Source organism: Colletotrichum destructivum, chromosome 11 (assembly GCF_034447905.1).
Source record: "Colletotrichum destructivum chromosome 11, complete sequence".
In the NCBI taxonomy this organism is placed as follows: Eukaryota; Fungi; Ascomycota; class Sordariomycetes; order Glomerellales; family Glomerellaceae; genus Colletotrichum; species Colletotrichum destructivum.
The window spans coordinates 989586-1011112 of NC_085906.1; the positions used below are offsets into that span (position 1 = coordinate 989586).

General features: G+C 50.5%; 8 protein-coding genes across 8 annotated transcripts; 4 read left to right on the forward strand and 4 right to left on the reverse strand.

Moving 5' to 3' along the window:
• Positions 1-1005: 1005 nt before the first annotated feature.
• Positions 1006-1237, reverse strand: CDEST_15392 (uncharacterized protein; the record flags this gene model as incomplete). Its single annotated transcript, XM_062931548.1, has 1 exon — positions 1006-1237. The coding sequence occupies one exon, from the start codon at positions 1235-1237 to the stop codon at positions 1034-1036; it is 204 nt and encodes a 67-aa protein (XP_062787599.1). The 3' UTR covers positions 1006-1033.
• An 837-nt stretch (positions 1238-2074) lies between these two features.
• CDEST_15393 (uncharacterized protein) lies at positions 2075-3055 on the reverse strand (the record flags this gene model as incomplete). The annotated part of the gene is made up of 1 exon (XM_062931549.1): positions 2075-3055. One exon carries the CDS (start codon positions 3053-3055, stop codon positions 2879-2881), a length of 177 nt encoding a protein of 58 aa, XP_062787600.1. The 3' UTR covers positions 2075-2878.
• A 2311-nt stretch (positions 3056-5366) lies between these two features.
• CDEST_15394 (Putative Zinc finger, CCCH-type) lies at positions 5367-6783 on the forward strand. Its single transcript, XM_062931550.1, has 2 exons — positions 5367-6150; positions 6213-6783. The coding sequence occupies exons 1-2, from the start codon at positions 6022-6024 to the stop codon at positions 6519-6521; spliced, it is 438 nt and encodes a 145-aa protein (XP_062787601.1). The 5' UTR covers positions 5367-6021; the 3' UTR covers positions 6522-6783.
• Positions 6784-15513: 8730 nt separating this feature from the next.
• CDEST_15395 (uncharacterized protein) lies at positions 15514-16311 on the forward strand. The gene is made up of 2 exons (XM_062931551.1): positions 15514-16002; positions 16066-16311. The coding sequence occupies exon 1, from the start codon at positions 15543-15545 to the stop codon at positions 15948-15950; it is 408 nt and encodes a 135-aa protein (XP_062787602.1). The 5' UTR covers positions 15514-15542; the 3' UTR covers positions 15951-16002; positions 16066-16311.
• A 245-nt stretch (positions 16312-16556) lies between these two features.
• CDEST_15396 (uncharacterized protein) lies at positions 16557-17168 on the forward strand (the record flags this gene model as incomplete). Its single annotated transcript, XM_062931552.1, has 1 exon — positions 16557-17168. One exon carries the CDS (start codon positions 16557-16559, stop codon positions 17166-17168), a length of 612 nt encoding a protein of 203 aa, XP_062787603.1.
• A 644-nt stretch (positions 17169-17812) lies between these two features.
• CDEST_15397 (uncharacterized protein) lies at positions 17813-18400 on the reverse strand (the record flags this gene model as incomplete). Its single annotated transcript, XM_062931553.1, has 2 exons — positions 17813-18312; positions 18368-18400. 2 exons carry the CDS (start codon positions 18398-18400, stop codon positions 18082-18084), a joined length of 264 nt encoding a protein of 87 aa, XP_062787604.1. The 3' UTR covers positions 17813-18081.
• Positions 18401-18960: 560 nt separating this feature from the next.
• On the forward strand, positions 18961-19923 carry CDEST_15398 (Putative glycoside hydrolase superfamily, asl1-like, glycosyl hydrolase catalytic; the record flags this gene model as incomplete). Its single annotated transcript, XM_062931554.1, has 1 exon — positions 18961-19923. One exon carries the CDS (start codon positions 18961-18963, stop codon positions 19921-19923), a length of 963 nt encoding a protein of 320 aa, XP_062787605.1.
• A 565-nt stretch (positions 19924-20488) lies between these two features.
• CDEST_15399 (uncharacterized protein) lies at positions 20489-21043 on the reverse strand (the record flags this gene model as incomplete). The annotated part of the gene is made up of 1 exon (XM_062931555.1): positions 20489-21043. One exon carries the CDS (start codon positions 21041-21043, stop codon positions 20489-20491), a length of 555 nt encoding a protein of 184 aa, XP_062787606.1.
• Positions 21044-21527: the final 484 nt, after the last annotated feature.

Genomic DNA, 21527 nt, shown 5'->3' on the forward strand with positions numbered 1-21527 from the left:
GAGTCAGGCGAGCAAGCAACTTTTGTTATGTCCAGTGCTGTTCTCGTCCATGCTGCCAAGAATCATCGCGAAACACGGAGTGGCGTTGATGGACGCTGCAGCAAGACAGTTCGAAACGATAGTTATAGTCTGTTGATTCAACAATAACGACACTACTGGAACGAATTACAATACTTTAGCTGTCGAAGTGGCAAGGGTGTAACTCGCAAACGAAGCGCAATGCTTTGGCGCCTATTGCTAGATGGTAATCCACCTAGATTCGAGGGGTTGCACCTATACATATCGCCCTTGCATCGTACCGGGGAACGGTCGAGCTAAAATTTGGCAAACCCAAGGTTGCAAGGAGTCCCATGATCAACAAGGTCGTTCCACACTGCAGAGCAACTGCGAACAGAGGCTAGTTAATGAACAAGGGTGGGCGGGAATCGTCGAGCAAAACGAACCATTCATCCTTCAAGTTAGGTCGACCCTTGGAACCCTGACAGTACGATCACACCTGGAAGTTGTGATATCCCCATTTAGTTTGTCAGCATATTAAATCTCAAAAGCAACTGCGCAGTAGCCTAGCGTGGATGGATGGGGCAAGGGAACTTTCCGCACTCTCCTTCTTTCGCTCAAATGACAGGAATAATAGGAGCCAGCTAAGGCGAATCGAATCCCGTTGAAGATGTTTCCAATTTCATTTTCCTGTCCCTTTTTTGGATACTGCCCGCACCAATTGCTGGACCTGCTAGATGCCGGCCCTACAAGATCCGAAGAAGGTGATGCTGTGGGTACCTCCCCGTCGAAATGCGCCTAGCACCCGGGAAGCATGTGGCCTAATGGCAGACTTGGAGAGGGGTCTTTATTTTGATGCTGCAGGACCCTCTTGTTATATCACTCACTAACCAACCTTGGTAAAACACAAGTTTCGATTTCCGCTCACAGCCATGCAACGAATCGCAGCATTCAGCATGGCCTACAAGGCACAACTCTCCAAGCAGACCAAGGCAGAATTTAGGATATGTCTTGTTCGGATCGCACGCTTGCGTCACTAACTCAGGGCCGATACGAGAGCTATGTTTTCAACTGGGCGAGAATGTGAACCACATCCTGCGCTATGTGAACCGATCATTTGAACAACATATTTTCCTTGATCCCAGCAGACGCCGCATCTAGAGCGCTCCTCAGTCAGGACCACGACCCAAGAGGACTTGCGACCACGACAAGCAATTTTAGAATGGCCCGAGGGAACCATGAGGAAGCCCCTGATTTTAATCGAAATCGTCAGTTTCCTGATAGAACGGAGACAGGGCACCCCTGGTATGGCTATCATGTTATCAAGATGTGGGTGGTATTTTGATTGTGCTGTTTGATCCGTTAGGTCATCAGGTATTCGAGTACTGACAAATTTACTAAGTTCGGCAATGAGACAAACAGAAGAGCCCCGCCCCTGCAGGGGTCAACGACGACGATTCGCTGGCTGCCAAGCGGCCGTAGCGACAAACCGCCAATCATTATTAGGTGCAACCGAAGTCATCTGCAGCCAAAAGGCGCAGGCGAAATGACGTACACATGGCTAACTGTGAGATGCGGACACAGCCATCCAGATATTACAAGGAAACGAAAACAAGGAAAGAGAGAAGTGCCATCGCAAGAGATCGGGCGATCTCAGCGAAATGACTCCCGGCAGCAACACGACGAGCTGCGTCGACGAATTTGCTGTTGCGCAGGCTCCCTGCTTCGTGAGTGCCCTGCCCGAGCCGACGGTGCCGGATTCCACTCGGCCTTCACCATTGTGGGAATAGATGGGATGGCTTTCTCGGCGTCCTCTGTATGGTGACGCTGTCACCTCACCCAGGCGTTGACGAGCCTGGACACAGTCTGATGTAAGGTATGGAGCGCTCTCCTGCTATGAACTCTGATGTGAAATGTGCGCTGTTTCCCTGTTTGGCTTGCTGGAGAGAAGGGGGACGGGCTTGGCAAGGGTTCCTAAATTAGTCGCCAACTTGATTGAGGTGCGCGTATAGGACGGCTCGGCCGTACACATCGATTTGTCATTCAAACTTTGACATTTGTCCACCTTGGAGATACCAACAGCAAGCGCGTCGAAATCTGCCTTGCGCGCGTCCTCCGCCAGTACCATGTCATCAGCAAACGACCGAGGGGGCCTGGGCCTTGTCAGCAGCCTGGATAATACCCACCCCGTGCGCTGACGCCCGTCACGACCGTCGCATCAATTTACGTGCGCAGAATCCGCAAAGAAAGCCGGGCTCACGCACCTGTTTGATCATGACCTTCGAGGCCGACAACCCTTGTTACGATCGACGGGATTCGCGAAGCGACATCTGTCTCGAAAGGTCGAAAGCGGACGAGGTAGTGGTTGGGGGCCGCCGCTTCAACCACGTTTGTTACCTTATTAACCTTGTTAGGTAGTCGCGTTGCCGCCACCCAACAACGGCCACCGTTGACTGGCCCACATTCGATGACACCCACTGGCGCATCAACGGCTGGAAAGATCAAAACGCAACCTGGTGCTCGCTCCGCATGCGAAAGGTACACCTAAAAGGATCCGAACGAACGATCGACGTGGGCGGCGAGCCCGTCACCGAGGAAGCCCAGGACACCACCGACCATGATCGACCTTGCTCCCCATTCGCCAGCCGCCCCAAGTATGGCAAGCAGCCTGCAACACTTGTATTTCATTGCCCGGCGGATGATAGTTTTCGTGGTTGCCGTGAATGTCCGTACATGCTTCGGCTCCGGCGGCTTCTTTGGCTACTTGATCCGCCATTTCGTTGCCGTGCACACCGACATGCGCCGGGATCCAGCGAAAATGGACTTCCCATCCTCGGCTACAGACTCCTTCGAGTGCTCGTATCGCCTCGACGAGGATGTGTTATTCTGACGGGCACTTGGGGTTTTGTAACGCTTGGATGGCGACTTGGTTGTCGGTGAACATGGCGCATTTAACAGGGCGGTTGGACGATTTATGTATGTCGGAAACCATTTGTAGCGCTAATACTAGCCCCTTGAGCTCTGCTGCGTTTCCCGTGGAGGATGCGGATGTACCCATGCGCTCTAATCGCTTTGAGTCGATGTCATCCACCGGTGGGTTTGTGATTACCGCCGCTGCGCCGGCGTGGTCGTTGATGCCGCTTCCGTCGGTGCAGATGCGGACCAACCCCGACTCTGTGGCGTCGTGCTCCTTGATTGCCCCGAACAACCCACTCCGTCCGGGAAGCCACTCGGCCGGCCGTGGCTACGCCTTAACGACCCATTTGGCCTATTGCTTCGCTTGGAGACCTTCCCACAGGAGTGTCTCGGCCCGCGGCAAAGCCGAGACGGTGCCGCCCCGTATCCGGTACGGGCCATACGGTCGCGCCATCCAAGTTTGCACCTTAAGCCGGCCGCAACGGCAATCCCGTCTCTGAGCCGACCGATATGCGCCTCCGTCCTCTCGGGCCACCGTGTCGTCTCCCTAGGCCTTAAATGCAGGGGCCACTCCACCGGCGATAACACGTCGTCTCGGGGAGATATGGCATCTCGATATCCCAGACACCGGCGATACCGCGCCCGAGGGCGGCCCAGGTACGAACTGGGAGCGTGTCCGATGTACCTGCCCTATCCTTCCGCACAACGGCCCAGATACGAACTGAGAAAGCAGCTCCCCCGCTGCCTTCTGGTCACGACCACGGTGCTACGGCCCACCGGAAACCCCGGGCGCAACCCGAGATCCAGCCTCCCGCTACCGCGACTCGTCTCCGAATCGCAGCCGACCATGTCTCGCAGAGCAAAGGCGCAGGGCAGCCGCCGCGCCGGCATGACTACTCGCACTCTGTCCACTAACCCAACCCATGTCCGCCGTATGGAGTTCGATCGTGGTGCGCTGTGTCCTCGGGTTTGGTCTGGCCGGTTTTCCTGTGCTCGAGGCTTAACAAGTCTGCTGACACCAAGTCAACCTGCCGGTCTTAACAACTTCCATTGCGCTCAACAGAGTACGTAGGCTTGTTCCCAGCCCTTGCCGGGAGACGCGCCATTGACTCATGATACTCGACTCCTCCGCCTCCCGAACCCAGAGCCGGATGGGCCAAAGGGTTGCCTGTCTCTTCATCGACGTCAGCCAATGTCAAGTCGGATGGTAGTCTTACGCCAGTATTCCCCTTGTAGCTTGTTGGCTTCGGATATGACGTGGGTGTTGCGGTGGTCGTTGATCGCCTAGTCAGTTTGTAGATTCGAGAGTGCCGATAAAGGTTCTTCACAGCACCATCCAACGGCGGTTTCGACCGCGCGCGACGCGTCGCGCCACCCCCGCCCTTCCTAATGACGCCGGACACCACGAGAAGGTCTGCCACGTCGTCCTACTGCTTTTTCAAGCAGTATCCAGCGTGCTCACTGGAGGTCACCTGTCCCCTTAATCATGGGTTCGGTTAGATGTCTCCCCCCAATCCTAGGAACAGAGACCTACTCTGACCCCCTAATCCTAGGCATATGTAGTAAGCTACCTGTTTCTTTATTCCTGCAATTGTTAAATTGCTCCCCCCTAAATCCCAGGAACAGTAAACTACCCCTCCACCTAATCCTAGGAAGCTACTTGTACCTTAATCCTCGGATTGATCGACTGGCTCTTACTGTCAGAGTGAGATGTGGGCAGACTTGCGTTCTGTGCCCTACAGCGAACTGCACTCTAGAGAGTGACTGTGTCCGAAAGACCGCTCCGTAAGGCATTCATTCACTAAGCGCGTTGGGCTAACTGACAACATCCATGCATGCTTCTATACGAGTCATGGACATAACCCATTTAGAACGGTCTGACTGTACTAAAACAGGCCAGCCTGTCACTTCCACCTGGTCCTAGCTCTGTAAGACTTATTAGGATAGCATTAGCCCACAAGCCTGTGGTGATCCCATCCACTCTTTAGTACGAAGAAGACACTCTTTTCTGCTCACTCCATGCATATTCCGCTGGCCACCCTGACTATTCGTCACACTTCAAGATGGTCTGTGTCATGATGAGTAGGCCAGTTGTGGATCCGCGGTGATGTCATCTTCTGCCAGTCACGTGAGTAAAGACGTGTGGCTCGTGCAATCCAAAGTGGATTCCGAAGCAGTTCTGCTTCACGACAGTTCCCGAGACCCCCCTAGTGTCCGACACATGTACGTCGGTGCCTCTAGAACAATTAGAGATTGTCCAAAATAGGTTCTCGACGCATCACTAAATCAAACAGGCACAGTCGACGACACGTAAGAAAACGATGATCGGACCATTGCTAAGCCGAATTCATCGGTTGAGTGCTTGCTCCGTGGAAAGCAACCCTAGGTAGGCTGGTGTGGGGCGGAGGGGGCGATACAGACGCATCAGGACGCGGTGTGGGCCAGTAACAAAATAGACCCACTTTGGCGCGGTGGCACCTAAGCACCAGGCTGATTCAACTGACAGCGCCTGTGACATCTCCCTACAGAGCTGTAGACTCGTTGACCTCGTTCCGGGAGACACACCTGCCGCCTGTACTACCGACCATACGCCAAAAAGTTGCGATACCAGCACGTCGCGGTCCCCCTAGCCTCCGGACTCCTTCAAGCCTTTCCTTGTGGCAGCCCGGGACCGAGAAATGCGGGCGGGACCGGAAACCCCACTCGACCTCTTCTACCGATTTATCCCCTGAGACCACGTTAGCCATTGGACGAATAAAGTTCTGAAGCACTTCCCGTACGCGTGGCGACAAATTTCCGACGAGATTCACTGCTACGTAGTTATTTCGATTGATATGGAATTAAATACGGATAGAGAGTCACTAATATTAGCATAGCAGAAGGATTCAAACCATCGATTTCCCGATCATCACGAAGCAGAGTCACTTAGCAGAAAATGTTTAGGGGGGGAAATGATTTGCTACAACAACCGGTTTCATGGAGCAACATCGGCCCGGAAGGCGGGGTAGTCGTCCATCATCAGGCGCGCTCTCCTAACGACAGCCATAAGACGCCTTCTTTACTAAGAGCCAGCCCCCAAATAGCGTACCCGTCACCAACTGCACCAAAATGACGACCTGTGCATTTTTTGAGCATGGCAGGTGCCGCCAAGCAGAGCGATGCGTTTTTGCTCACGTCAAAGACGACGAACCACCGCGAAATCTACTCGATGGCTCTATATACAGCACTGCTGGTCTGGTATGTGCGATGACCTGCATGGAGACTTCATTCAAGAAGTAACTAGACGCATTAGCATATAGCCCTCAATGAAGGGAACCTCGAAGCCTCTTACAAAACTGCCTTCGGTGGCGCGGATCATCAACCTACCGCACGGCAACGCTGGGGCTGTATCCTGTATCCTATCCCGCCTTGGAATACACCTTGGCACCGAATCGATCCGAATCCAACACCAAGTCAGCATAGACGACGTACAAGTAAAAGGTACCTACGCAGAGATCATCAGCGCAGGGGGTGAGCAATTTGCCCAAGAACTGTACGAAGCATTTAGGAAGGGCAACGTGAAAACGCTGCACGGTTATCACAATGTTGACGTCATCGTTCTTCAATAGAAACTAGCCAGCATGTAAGAGGCGTCTCGGATTGACGGGAATATAAACCAAACTTCCGAAAATAACACGTACTCTCGTTGAACAATAATCATCACACTAGCTCGTACCTCTTTGACATTCACAGGTCACATTGAGGAAGATGCGAGTTAGTGGAATCGTGCCTTTACAGTACGTACCTCCGCGTCACATAAGTAAAATCAATCGCAATCCCAGGTCCTATCCAGTCCTCAACCTAAAGCGTCTCAGAGGCTGACGTGGCTATGTCACCGATACCAAGGACCGGTGCATCAAGCGACATCGAAATATGTGCCTGACCATTAACTTGGTGATTAGCAACGCGGCCAACCAGTTGAATCTTCCACGCGTCCACGAATCGGACCGGCAGGACCAGCGCAACCTTGACTTCAACGCCAAGTCCGATCGATTTCTCAAAACATCCAGCTCCGAATCTAAGTTTCTCAACTTTGCACGCATTAAGGACGGGTTCTTTAAGGTTGAGTAGCAGGTTATGTTAGGAGCCGCCGATTCGAGGAACACGAAGATGTAGCCGACATGGAGTTCTTCCGTGAAGAGGTGCTAGAGCTGCGCCACAGGAGATGTATGGAATTGGAGCGCTGCGGCTGAGGCTGGGTCACTTCTGTTTAAATACGTCAAGATGAAAATGCTGCGGCTCAGCAAAAAACTTGGCGTGTTGTGTGTATACCTGGCGAAATTCAGTATGAAATGCCATGAATTCTTCAGAGTGGGTCTCAATGGGAATGATGAGTATAGGTCCTTCAAACCCCGAAGTCACCTCATCTGCTAGAAACCAAGAGGAATGGGATCAAGATCGAAGAGCAGTTTTGAAGGTCACAGAGAACAAGTGCTAGATACAGGAAGAGGTACAAAAGTTAATTGGGAAGAACACCAACGTCTAACTGGAACCGAGGGAGAGCAAATCTTCAGAATATGCACGCCATCTTTGGAAACTCTTACGTGACTACAGGGATTGGTAACAACGTCTGATTCATAGGATTGTGCAACAAGCAAACTAACTCACGATGGCAGTAGGTAACCAATCATAGAGACAGTTAGCCGCGCTATGGAATTTCATCCCAGAACACTACGCGGGTGGGCATTAACGATGGATTGTTGTTCTGTTATACAGTATATCATCCATTTTGACTGGTCATACGTGAAGGATCTTCTAAATGTAACACAGATGAAGTCGTGGGATGAGGAAAGTAGCAGTGGAGCCCTACTTGGACAGAATATTAACCTGTCGTTTACCCTGTCGATGTTACACAGTAACAACAAAACGCTCCAGTTTTATCCAGGGCCCAAAAGGGGCTTACGATCTCTAGACTCCTCTATCCAATAAAGAAATCAAAAGCCATTGCCCAGTTAAATGCCCGACTTTACTCCATACTTAAATTGTTGCGCCACCTACACCTTAGTGTTCACCTTATGTAGTTACAATGTCATCTGTCGCTATGCACTAGCAAAGAATGCTAGTATCTTATTGATGGAATGCGGAGAAAATAGAGTAAAAGTTCAGAGGTCCTATGAATAAACCCGGATCCTTGATAGAGCCTGATACCTTCAAAAGCACATCTTGGCTCTATGCCGTCCTAAGCGAAATTGACGTGAATCTGAAGTCAACAGATTAGCGTTGTAAAAGCTTGGCATGATATGCTTCGTTAGTGGCTGATATTTCAATTCTTGGCAAGGATCTAACTACCCACCCTTATTATTTTGACTCTATGGGGCGGACTAGGCGGTGCTGTTAGAACTTTCGTCCAATAACGCATGAATTGCCAACGCCGTCTCCACTCCAGTGAGACACTCTGTAACACTCGATTGCCGAAAAATGGCTAGTTCGCGATCGAGTGAGCAGCGATGGACTGATCCCCGGATTTTGCAACCCTCCTGAAGGTCCGCACTTCCCATTGGTTAGTTGCCCGGTTTGTTACTTGGCGGTGTCTACGCTTATTGGGCTGCAAGTTCAACTCGAAACCTGACACTCTTCCACCAACTTAGGTCAGATGAGGGACTCGAGTTAAGTCAACATACCCACTTTTGGAACACCCCCTCATTTGGAACACCTAAAAATGCCTCAACCCCACCACCAGCCTCCTACTTCCTCCAACTTCGAACTATCACAACAATTTCATACCTTATGCAAATAACCTCATTTTTTCAGAGGACCTTTATTCCTGCCTTATGGCCCAGTATACCGAGTATGAAGTCAATCAGGCAATCCAGGCTGTTTCAGACGGCCAAAGCCTAAGGAAGGCAGCCCGCGAATATGGCATCCCAATTACCACCCTCCACAACCGTCTCACAGGCACCCAGGCAAGGGCAGCAGCATTTTCAGACCTTCAGAGGCTTTCCCCTGACCAGGAGGCTAAGTTGGCTGAATGGGTGCGAATCCAGCATGCCCTTGGTGTTGCCCCAACCCATCAACAAGTGAGGGCATTCGCAGAATGAATCCTCTGTGCTATGGGGGACAAGGAGCCTATAGGAAAGGGCTGGATCCATGCCTTTCTAAAGAGAAATCCATCTATCAAGGTCCAGAGAAGTCGCCTTATTGACTCTAGACGTGTTAATGGAGCATCTACTGAGGTTATCAGGGACTGGTTCAAACTCCTCGCCATACCAGAGGTCAAGGGCATTAAACCATCCAATAGATACAACATGGATAAGACTGGTATCCTTGAGGGCCAGGGATCTAATGGGCTGGTGCTGGGCATGTCTGAGACGAAGTCTGTACGCAAGAAACAGCCTGGATCAAGGGCATAGGTATCCATCATCGAATGCATCTCTGCCCTAGGCTATGCCCTTGATCCCCTTATTATACATAAGGGCAAGACAGTCCAGCAGCAGTAGTTTCCTCTAGACCTTAGCCCTTATAAAGGATGGCAGTTCACTGCAACAGAGAATGGATGGACTACAGACAACACTGCAGTTAAATGGCTGCAGAAGGTCTTCATCCCTCAGACTATCCCTCAGACTGCCTCCCAGGGCAAGGAGGGCCAGAAGGGCAAGGAGGAGGCCAGACTGCTGGTTGTTAATGGCCATAGGAGTCACATAACGACGGACTTTATGTAGCTCTGCTATATTAATAACATCTATCTATTGTTCCTACCACCACATACCTCCTATGTGCTCCAGCCACTTAACCAGTCAGTCTTCAGCCCTGTGAAGGCAGCCTATAGGAAGGAGCTTAGATACCTTAGTTAGTGGAATGACTCTACTATTGTAGGCAAGAGGAACTTTATAGGCTGTTATTAGAAGGCTTGTACTGCAGGTATAATGATGCAGAACATTAGAAGTGGTTGGAAATAGACAGGGTTATGGCCTGTCTCTATGGCGAAGCCTCTGATGAGCTCCCTCCTACTCCTAACAACACCAAAGCCATCAGCATCATTAGATCAGGTCAGCAAAGGGCAGTCTAAGGGCAAAGAAGGTAAAGGGTAGGCATCTGCGTCGTCTGCAGTGGCATAGTCGACGCCAAGGAAGATAAAGGATCTAGCTGGCCAACTAAAGCTATTCACAGAGCTGGATAATAATGCCTCTACTTAACGCCTCCTCTTCATAAAGGTGAAAAAAGGCTTCGGCAAGCAGGCCTATAAGCTAGCTACTGCCCAGCATAAGCTGGAGCTCCTACAGGCCTAAGTCACCAATACTGCAGCAAGGAAAAGAAGGACAGTCCAGATCGACCCAAACACCAAGTTCGCCAATATCAAGGACATCCAGAAGGCTCAGATTAAGGCTGGCGAAAAAGAGGATATCACGGATGAATCCAGCGAGTCTGATTTACCTAGTGAAGCTGGAAGCTGTATTGTGGTGGCATCTAGAAGAGTGCAATAATTAGTTGAAGTCGATGGTTATGATGGAGATGGCTTCATTTTGGGGGTGCCCAAATGTGGGGGGTGCCCATAAGTGGGTGCCCGACGTTATGTAACGCGCAGAGCCGTAGGCTAGGGCCATGTTCTTCACACATCGCCTTTCCTTTCGTCCTCCAAATCCTGCCTGATGTCTACTATGCGTTCTTATGTCCCTGATTCCCGCTGGTTCCCTAGATTCTTTACTTCCCATCTGGTCCCTTTGGGGGTTAAGTTGACTGTCTAGGTCCTGTGCCGGAGCCGTCCCTAGCAGATCTTCCGGAAGACGCTTTTCACGCCGAGGAAGGCCTCAAAGCCTTTTCAGTCAGTAATTTGTCCCTTGAAGTACCGCGCAAGAGATCCCATAGGTCCAATGAGTTCAAGCGCGCCAGAAGGGTGGACGGTAGGCCACTGCTGCCTCCTCGCCAAGGTCGCTGGGCAGTGGACAAGATGATCTACGTCCTTTGCCTCTCCGAAGGAGCAGGTTAGCAAGGCTTCGGTGTGGTTGAAGCGTCGGTGACAGTGTTCAAAGTCCCCGTTGCTCGACCGGGCCGCTACAAGGCGTTGGAGGGTGCTCCGTGGTAGAGCGAGTTCAGGAGGGCAGCAGAAGTGTAGCCTCAGTCCAAGCTGGGTGTACCGTTCGGTCGCCTCTCTACCCCACCACTGTCTGTGCTGATTTCTCGGTCGCTCTCTACCAAGCTGTCTGATCCCGGAGAGCGTAGCCAGTTGGCCTAGAGGGACCGGCAGCGCTGTGCCCTCCTTGGCTAGTCGGTCCCCTCTTCGTTGCCCTTAATCTCCTGGTGCCCTGGCGCCCAGTGGGTATGGATGTTGTATATTCTAGCAGCGGCTTGGAACTCAAGCACCGCTGCTTGCGAGGTGTTCAGCGCCTCACCCCGTATTCCTTGGATGACACTGCTGTTGTCGATGCAGATGTGTATAGGTTGGCTTTGGGAAGTTAAGATGGCTCGCCGGAGTCCTATCCTCGCCCCTTCAGCCTCAGCGTCGAACACCTCTGCTAGACCAAATCGCCTACAGCCCTGGATCACGCGCCTGTTGCTGCGGTAAATGAAAAACTCTTATCCTTAGGCTCCGTTCGTCGCTCTGGAGCCAACTGAGAAAACCACCATGTGGTTGTCTGGTACGGTCTATAGCCAGGCCTGGAAAACTTTGGCTGCTTCTTTCATGGTCTTCAAGACTATCAGGTCTTCTAACCTTGGGAGGTACTGCGGTTTGATGAGTGCGGGTCTCGGGCATTTTGGTGCAAGGTCTGCAGTCCGTTGAAGCTTCGCCTGCTGCTGCCCTCGTTGGGAGAGCCTCAGTACAAGAGGGTGCTGTAGATCTACCTTCCTTAGGCGCGCTGCGAAGCGTAGGCGGACTCCTTCCAGGGCCACTCTGCTTGGTGGTAGTCCAGCATCCCTAAGGAGGCTGCGTGTTGGAGTTTTCCAGGCCGGCAGGATAGCCCTTGCCGCTATCGTGATGACGCTTTCGACCTTACACGCAAAGCTCTTCTGGCCTGTACTGACTGCGCTTGTCTGGGAGGAAAGGTTGCGGTCGGTATTGGTGGCTCTGATAGGGGCTGGCTTGGTCATGCCTACATACCAGGTCTCGGCCCCGTAAAGGGCAATTGGCTCGTCGCAGGAAACCACAGCCTTGCGTATAGCAGCGGCCGGAGTCCGCGTTTGGCCGAAATGCCTTGCCATCCCAGTTGTAACCGAGATGTTTGGACAGTGAGCAGGGAAATTTGAAACCCCTGGCTGAAGGTGCTCGAGGGACACCAGTAAGAAAGGCCGTACGTGAACAGTGGCCTCTGACTACAGCCGCCTCTGACTGCCTCTGCCTCTGACTGCCTCTCCCTCTGATTCAATGGAGCTGTGCATCTTTGGCACAGTCCATGACTCGATAACTGCAGCTATGTTCGGGACCACAGAGTAGTCGCGAAAATGGCAGAAACGGCTGAAACGTTACGAAACAGATCCGACAAAACGAAGCCCTGGATATATCGAGAGGGTGAATGTCGACGGAATCTGTGTGTCTGAGAGGTGCATTTGCAATACGGTCATTCGCGCGGTTCCCCATCCGTGCGCGCTTCTTCTCCTTCTCCAGGTCCTGCTCGCACATCGACCACACGACGACCATAGAGTGACGCCTGGCGCCAACAAACCCACACCATAAGTAAGTAGCATGCCAATAAAACCACGTAACCCTCACAGCACCTCCCAAGTTCTTCATTCATTAACAACATTACTTTGGCTTTGCCTAAGCCCAGCCATTCTTAAAGTGGCCAATCAATCACGTGGTTGCAGTACACCGTGATCGGCCGCCACAGCGAAGCCTACAAACCCCTCGTTAATATTCATCATCTGCCGCTAATCTCAAACAGCAAACTTTTCGCTGGCTTGGCCTACGGCCCCGGGTAGGTAGCCATCCATATTACCTGCCTTATCAGTGTCCCCGAGCTGGTCACTTGGCGCAATAGCCGAAAAAACGTGCTGGCATCCGGAACACAAAACTTCACCTTAAATCCATCGCCAGCCAACGTCAAGGCTCCCAAATGCACCGCACAGACTTTTGCCCGCTTCGAGAGGGAAACATTGCATTCTCGCTGTTAACGCACGCCGAAAACCAGCTAGACCCATCAAGCACCAACTGAAGGAAATTCCCACCATCACCGACTCGCGGCCCCCAAAGAAGGTGAAGCCCGACGACTGCAACCTGTCAATGCTTGTCACATGTCCTCGGACTATTGGAGATTGGCCGAAAGTCAACAACGCCGTCGCTACTACATTCGCCACGGCGGTTCCTAAGACGTACTCACTCTACGCGGCAGAAAGCTTCGATTCGAAAAACTGCAACCAATGCAACCCAAGCCCTCACGAAGCCTACATGAATCTCCAGCAGCCAGAGAGAGACCTAGACATGAGCATATACTGGCCTTGTCAGGAAGTCATGCAGCAACAAACCGTGGCTGAAGAGTCTGCGATGGCAACTGTCATAACTCCTGACAACGTGTTGCACGTGTCGAGCGAAACAACGCCGAATGGGCCAGCTACTGTCTGTTTCGGGAGCTGAACTCTTTTCTGTTCTTTTCAAACGATAAAGACACGCTCTGGTCATTCCCTACGGCTTTGGTCACTGTTGTCGCTGAACCCTCAACCGATGCGACAGTTCCAGATTTCGAGGTTGCCGATAACGTCAAGCACCCACATTTGGCCCCCCCCCACATTTGGCCCCCCCAAAAACGAGGGCATTCCTACCAACATCAGTATGTTTAATTAATTACTGACTAGGCCTAGATGCTACTACAATACAGCTTTCAGCTTTACTAGGTATATCAGACTTGCTGGATCTATCTGTAATATCCTCTTTTTCGCCAGCCTTAACTTGGGCCTTCTGGATGTCCTTAATGTTGGCGAACTTGGTGTTTGGATCCAGCTGGACTGCCTTTCTTTTCCTAACTGCAGTGCTTGTAACCTTTGCCTGCAGAAGCTCTAGCTTATGCTGGGTAGTGGCTAGCTTATATGCCTGCTCACTAAAGCCTTTTTTTACCTTTATAAACAGAAGGCGTTGAGTAGAGGCATTATTATCCAGCTCTGTGAATAGCTTTAGTTGGCCAGCCAGATCCTTCATCTTCCTTGGCGTCGACCATGCCACTGCAGATGACGCAGATGCCTATCCTTCAGCTTCTTTACTTCCAGACTGCCCTTTGCAGGCCTGATCTGATGGCCCTGGTGTTGATGGGAGCATTAAAGGGCTTATAAGGGGCTTAGCCATAGAGACAGGCTATAGGCTAGTATATTTCCAACTACTTTTAATGTTATCTATTGTTAAGCCTGCTAGATGAGCCTTCTAATAACAGCCTATAAAGTTCCTCTTGCCTACAATAGTAGAATTATTCTACTAACTAAGGTATCCAAGCTCCTTCCTATAGGCTGCCTTTACAGGGCTAAAGACTGACTAGTCAAGTAGCTGAAGGACATAGGAGGTATGTGGTGGTAGGAATAAGAGATAGACGTTATTAATATAACATGTCTACATAAATTCTGTTGTTATGTAACTCCTATGGCCATTAACAACTAGCAGTCTAGCCTCCTTGCCCTGGGAGGCAGTCTGAGGGATAGTCTAAGGGATAAAGACCTTCTGCAGCCATTTAACTGCAGTGTTGTCTGTAGTCTATCCATTTTCTGTTGCAGTGAACTGCCATCCTTTATAAGGGCTAAGATCTAGAGGAAACTACTGCTGCTGGACTGTCTTACCCTTATATATGATGAGGGGATTCAGGGCATGGCCTATAGCAGAGATGCACTTGATAATAGACACCTATGCCCTTGATCTAGGCTGTTTCTTGCGGACAGACTTCGTCTCAGCCATCCCCAGCACCAGCCTATTAGATCCCTGGCCCTCAAGGATACCAGTCTTATCTATGTTATATTTGTTGGCTGGTTTGATGCCCTTGATCTCTGGTATGGTGAGGAGTTTGAACTAGTCCCTGATGACCTTAGTAGATGCTTTATTAATACGTCTAGAGTCTATAGGGCGACTTCTCTGGACCTTGATTGATGGGTTTCTTCTTTTGAAGCCTTGGATCTATTGCTTTCCTAGAGGATCTGTATCCCCTATAGTATGAAGGATCCTTTCTGCAAATACCTTCACCTGCTGATAGGTTGGAGCAAGCCTAAGGGCATGCTGGATTCGCACCTATTCAGCTAGCTTAGCCTCCTGATCAGGGGAAAGCCTCTGAAGGTCAGAAAATGCAGCTGCCCTTGCTTGGGTGCCTTGGAGTTGATGACGAAGTGTTGATCTTAGGATCCCCTATTTAGAGGATGCCTTGTGGATAGACTGGCTATTGGCAACAGCATCTAAGGCCTGGTTGACCTTATACTTAGTGTATTAGCCCATAAGGACTAGAAAAGGGTATATAGAAAAGATGAAGCCATTTGGTTGAGAACTGTGAATGTTGTGATGTGATGAAGTTGGAGAAAACAGGAGGCTGGTGGTGGTGGTGAGGCATTTTTGGGGGGGCCAAATGTGGGGGGGGGCCAAATGTGGGTGCTTGACGTTACCGAAGGTGAAGAAAGATCAACTCAGGCATACAATGTTTCTTCCCCACCTTCTATGTTACCCAGCGGCGTAAAACCTTTGTCAACTACGCAGCGTCATGACCAAATTCTCGGCCCAGAACATCCTATTTACATCAATCCGTCCGTTCTATTTCAACTCAACAACAGCACTCTGTAACCAAAAACCAGCTATGCCAGTACGGAAGTACACCCTGGCAGCGCCGAGTATGCAATCGCGCTCTCTCAAAGGCGTTCCAGGGGCAGTGGGCAGTCTAGCGGGCCCAATGAGGCGCCATGGTTGCCGTTGGCTCCGCCAACAAATCCGGGGCGATCTGCTAAGACATCATCTTCCACGTCACCCGAAGACAGCCTACTTACTCACCGCCAACACATTGCCCGCATGTTCCCGCCTTCGTTGGAAAACGAAGAGGATCCTGATGATGAAGTGCCGAGCAGCCCGGCCTTCTGTGTGGATTTTGACGACCTACCATCAGATCTACTGTTAGGACATGCTAATTGAGAAGCGATGAGTTGACTCTATCACATCAGCTTACGATCGTATGGCCGTCCCTCCAATACCCTGTCTATGAGATGTCTACGTTCTTGACTGACATTTTGAAGGTTCTATCGGTGTGGAAATTTGTCGAATTGATGGTGCTGGACTCTCCTTTTACACTGAGACCAGTTTTGGTACCGTGTCCTGCTACTAAAGGCGAAGGCTAGGCCGAGAAAAATGCTTCAGATTCCGGCGGGCACTGTTGCCTGCTCCACCACGAAATACCTAGAAGGTCTACGGCCATTTATTTGTGAACCCCATAGACGACTCGGACTAGGATAGTATCAAGGCAATGATGCTGTAAAAGAGGCGCAATAGTAGGATCTCAACAGGTACCAAGGACGAGTTTCTCAAAAGACACACGATCCCTAGTCAACGCCTAATGCAAGACCGAGTAGCTCAAACTATTGTTTGACATAAGCCATGATCAACGACATAAGATCTTACATGTACAGGGAGATGATACTGTAGGGGCACCCATACGGCAAGTCTTACAGGTACAATACTCTAGTTAAAACTACTTAAGTGACTGGGAATGCAACGACTTCCATTGACAATGTGGATTGTAGGCACCATAGCTTTGACCCTTTTCAAGCAACTTCTATTATGTTCCCACTATCAATATAATCAAGTTTCCCTGGTCCGCGCCCTGAGCTACTTGAAACTTATCGAGCGAAACCAGACCAAGATTACTGAGGATTTGATTAAAGCGGCACTTTCAGTGTCCATCAAGCTCATGGGTCATAGAGAAGAAACGGTTGAAGTCACCCAAGCGATATTCAATTGCGGGAACAGAACGTCCACACCCGGTTTACCCCTCGAAGAGATCGTTTGGGCGAACGAAGTGTACTTGTTGCGCGCATTGGATTATGACCTCTTTCTGGACGATGGCTGGGACCAATGCTTGATGTATGAATCCCTCTTGGATTCCTCGATCGTCACGAACCTATGCTTGTATGGCATGACGCAGCTTGACATAGACTGGACCGCCACAGCAGTCGTGGCTGCGAGTGAGGCTTGGTGCCGATCAAAGCCTTTGTCAGATACCCAGTCGCAGGACATCGGCCACGCTCGAAAGAATGCGCGTCTTCTGTTTGTGCAGTATCGTATACAGGAGGCAGTGGTCTGTCAGATGCTGGTCGCAGCCATGTTGTTTTCTCACCCTTAGACTTGCACTTTTCAACAAGAACTCTCTCTCTGACCAAATTTCCGGTCAAGCTACTGTTTGCCTCTGATGCGTCACAACGGTGGCCGTGTCTAGCATATCACCTTGACCAGTGAAAGGTGATGACTGAAATTCTTGGTCGAGGCAATCCATCTCCACGAATAGGCCGAGATTCAGGTTCAGTTTTGTTTGCTGGTTCTGCCTGTTTGATCCTGAAACAGGGGTCAACTATCAATCCTGATGGAACAACACTAGTTTACGAGCGGCTGAATATAGGTCGCGCCGGACTGGTCAAAGGCGATACTGTCTAGGACAAATGTTCCATCTCGCTGTGACGAGGACCAACACTTTCATAGCAACCCCTTTGACCCGTACCCAAACCCCTTATTGTAGGCAGCTGCGGGGGTATGAGTTATCTAGACCGCGTACCAGTCAAGTCAGCGTAATTGTTAGCTGTTCACTGAGGATTATGTCATGATGACGAGTTATTTAAATCCTTTCAACTTGTGACCAACAAGTAGTAACCAACAATTTCAGCTAGGGATGTATTCGGGCCCCGCAAGCAGAGCAGCCCCACAGGCTAGCAAACATCACAAATCTTTTTTTCTTCTTTTTTTTTTTGGCTTTTTCAAATCGGTCGTGGTCCTGCTGGCACTGATCGTTCCCACGAAACGTTGATCTGTGAATGCGCCTTGTTGGCCTATATCAAAATCCACTTTTACACCGCGTCGTTCTCCTATTCTCATCCAGCCACATTATCACTTTGACCATAGGAGCGATCTGCCGGTAGCCCACTGGCACAGAAAATTGCGAGCCCTGCCACGGCCATTCTGTGACACCCCCCGTCTTACTACGGAGTGTGAGTCTTGGTGTGAACGCAGCGGAGTGCGAGGAGGCCAGATCGTGGAAAACCACGTTATTCAGAGAGGAGCGGATTCGGGTTGTCGCTCTGGGCCAGGTCTCTCAGGCGACATGATGCGCAAACGTCTACATTTGCGCTAGTCTCGCACGTCTCGTACGTCTCATCTTGGGAGTGTGGGAAGATAAAGCTCATGGTGCTTTGGAGAATAGTATGTGCTAGGACGGGAAAAGACTTGATGCGGAGATCGTGTCTGTCAGGCTCAAGGGACAGCGACAAATTCTTGCCCTGGATAGCTGCATTGAGTCTGAATGTGGAGAATCAGGCGCATAGTAGATTGGACTTGGAGGTTGGCGGCAGCGGCCGTAACGACCATTGTACATGACTCAGTTACATCCGTTGGCTTTCGGAACACATTGGCTATCGCCTCGTAGAGGAAATGACGTGACAAACAAAGGCAAAGGAGACCTCGGTGGCATTTGTTTGGTATTTTGTCTGGTCCGGGCTATCCCTGCCATGGACAGCCGTCGTAGCCGAATGTTCGTGATTTACTAACGCATGGACCAGTATATCAAACAGTTCAAAAACTGTCAGAACACAGATCCTAATCATCCATCACTGGCTAGAGAGATAATGAGCTGTTAACAACATGTTGCAGACCTCTTAACTTCAGGTTCCTCATCTAAACAACACTAGGAACAATAAAACAGCATCACTCATATAGCTAGGCAACATGACAAGTTACAAAACAAGTGTGATCGTCATGTTTTCCTCGTTATGTCGAGTAGAAGCTAACCATGAGCTTACAGGGAGCTTTTCAGTCCCATCACTGACATCAATCCCCCCAGTTCGAGGTCTGCATCATATAATGTGAGATGCATCAATGTCCAGCGCGTCTATCTATGGTCTCCTCGACCTCTTCGTCCCAACGCTCAAATGTCCGTGGCACGTGCTCTTATTTTCTTTACCCTACTTAGCTTGGCCAAGGGCGCACTCGCCTTTGACGGAAAGATATGCTTCACCTCCGCATTCCCAAGTGAGAATTCTAACGATGGCCAATGCTCATGTGCCAGGTCACGAGGGCCGCTTACTACCGTGTCCACATCGGCAGAGGACACCGTCCAGGCCAGCTCTGAACTGGCCCAACCAACTAGCCTCGCACCTTCCCGACTCAGTTTCGGCGCCCTGGGAACCAAACGCGGTTTCGCCTATAACGATGCCAACCTCGTCAACAAGTTCACCGACAGCAAGCAGTGCACAAAATGTTCATGGGCATACAACTGGGACTCCACAGACAACGGACTTATCCGACATTCGCTCGATTTTGTGCCGATGATATGGAGTCCCAAAGAAGAACACACGCGCCGCTGGCCGCAGAATGCGGATGCAATGCTGTTGAGTGGATCAACACACATCCTCAGCTTCAACGAGTGCGACAGACCCGACCAGTGCAACCTTGACGCTGCATCTGCAGCCGCCGCCCACGTAGAGTACGTCAATAAGTACGCCGGGAGGGCCAGGATCGGGTCGCCAGCGATCAGTAACAGCGCTGCTGCTGGCCAGGGCCTTAACTGGCTGGAGTTGTGGGTGTGGACGTGCGACGGCCTGGGCTGCGAGTATGACTTTTGCGTTACCCATTGGTATGGTAACTCAGTGGAAGAGCTACTGAAGCACGTGGCGTCGGTTCATAAGATATGTCGCGGCAAGCCTGTTTGGCTTACTGAGTTTGCCATCGACGTCGGCAGCGACGAGCAGCACGCCGCGTTCATCACGGCCGTTGTTCCTCAGTTGGAAGGCGTTGCTTACCTTGAGAGGTACGCGTATTTCATGATCCAAGAGGGTCGCTTCATTTCCGGGTCCACAATCACGTCGTCGGGTCGAGCATATGCTGAGGCGTAGGATACGGGCCTCTCGGTAGACCCCGGGAGAATGGCATAACGTGCTTCAGTCTGCTCTAACAGAGGCTACATTACTTGAGAATAGTCAACAAGTTGATTCAGTTTATTCAGCGCATCATAAGTGCCGGCGTATAAGTTCAATGTCGTTACTGGCCTCAGATCTGCATCCTCCCGTGTTATTGCAACAACAGCTGGGACGGGGCATCGTGATAACACAAAGCACTACAATCTCATAGCGAACATAGCTTCCCTGTATTTAAACTATCTAGTGGACGCTGACTAGGACCTAGGGAAGTATAGTCGATCCATGTTATAGCCTGAGATAGCAGTAAAATGAAACAAACAGCTTCCTGGTTCCTATTCTTGCAACGTTCGACTGTCGAACGTTATGACCGGTTTCTGTATTAAGATGAGCAAGGCACTGAATGATCGCAAGAATGAGAAAACAGTTGCTTACGCTGCTGTTGGTTGTGGACTGGTCAGGACAACAGATGGGGTATCTATAATCTTAACGGAAGCAAAAGAAAGAACGACACACGCAAAGGGCTGTCCGAACCCCAGACACATCAAAGGATTTTAAGATGCTTAATCCACGATGAGGAAGTTGAAGCGTGGGCCTCCTTCGGAAGTAGCGGGAGTTCCTTCATACACGCTTCTTGTGTAAACGAATTTAGTGGCGGCTTGGGCTCTGCTGTTCTCGGCGCGATGTCGTCCTTAAAGATGGCGATACAGCGACGAAAGTCTGCTGGCGTCGGCGCCGGCATTCCTTTAACGTATTCGGGGGATCGTGACGTATGAAGACGGTCTACTTTTGGCCAAAGTTGAGGATCGACAGGACACGCTGAACGGGGGACCACAATGAGAGTATAAGGAAACAAATAGTCGTGAGGGATCCTGGACGGATGAACAGGACGCGTCCACCCGTTTTTTTGCTTATATTTTTGGTACCGCTTGACGCTGGTCGAATGACTGATATCGTACGGTTTGAAGAATTCGATACACGTGAGGCAGAAGCCTTGTTTGTCAGAACATCCCCCTTTCTGTTTGTGATATAGACCATGATTTCTTTTCTCGTGTGGACATGTATCCGTCTTTGCTTGCTTGGCCCGTTGGCATACCATGATGAGTTCTTCCACATGGCCGCAAACGATAAAGGTAGATTTGAACACTATACACATGTCGAAATATAACGATTTTTCCCGTTAGACTCAATGAGGGAGTAGTAAAAAGGTTGGATTTAAGTAATTTATGTAGTTGGAACTCATCACGGGCTCAGCGCATTTCCTTGGGGCCTCTATGTGAGGTCTTGTGTTACCCTTATGGGCTAAGGGCTAAGGTCTAAATCTTTCATTAGCATAATCCCATCGTCTCCTTCTACTCAAACTAGCCTTTAATGTTTATCAAGTGCCTTGGGCAAGACTCTGCTAAAGTGAAAGATCAGGAGGGCCTGTAACGCTGCCAGTGCGTCAACACCCTAATAGAAACCAGAAAGGACGAATGAACCAATGGCTTCTACGGTCAGCACATGTCAAGTTTCAGACAACCACCCGTGTCTCCATAAGCCACCTGTCTCTAGTTCATCGGGGTTTTACCTAAGTAACAGAA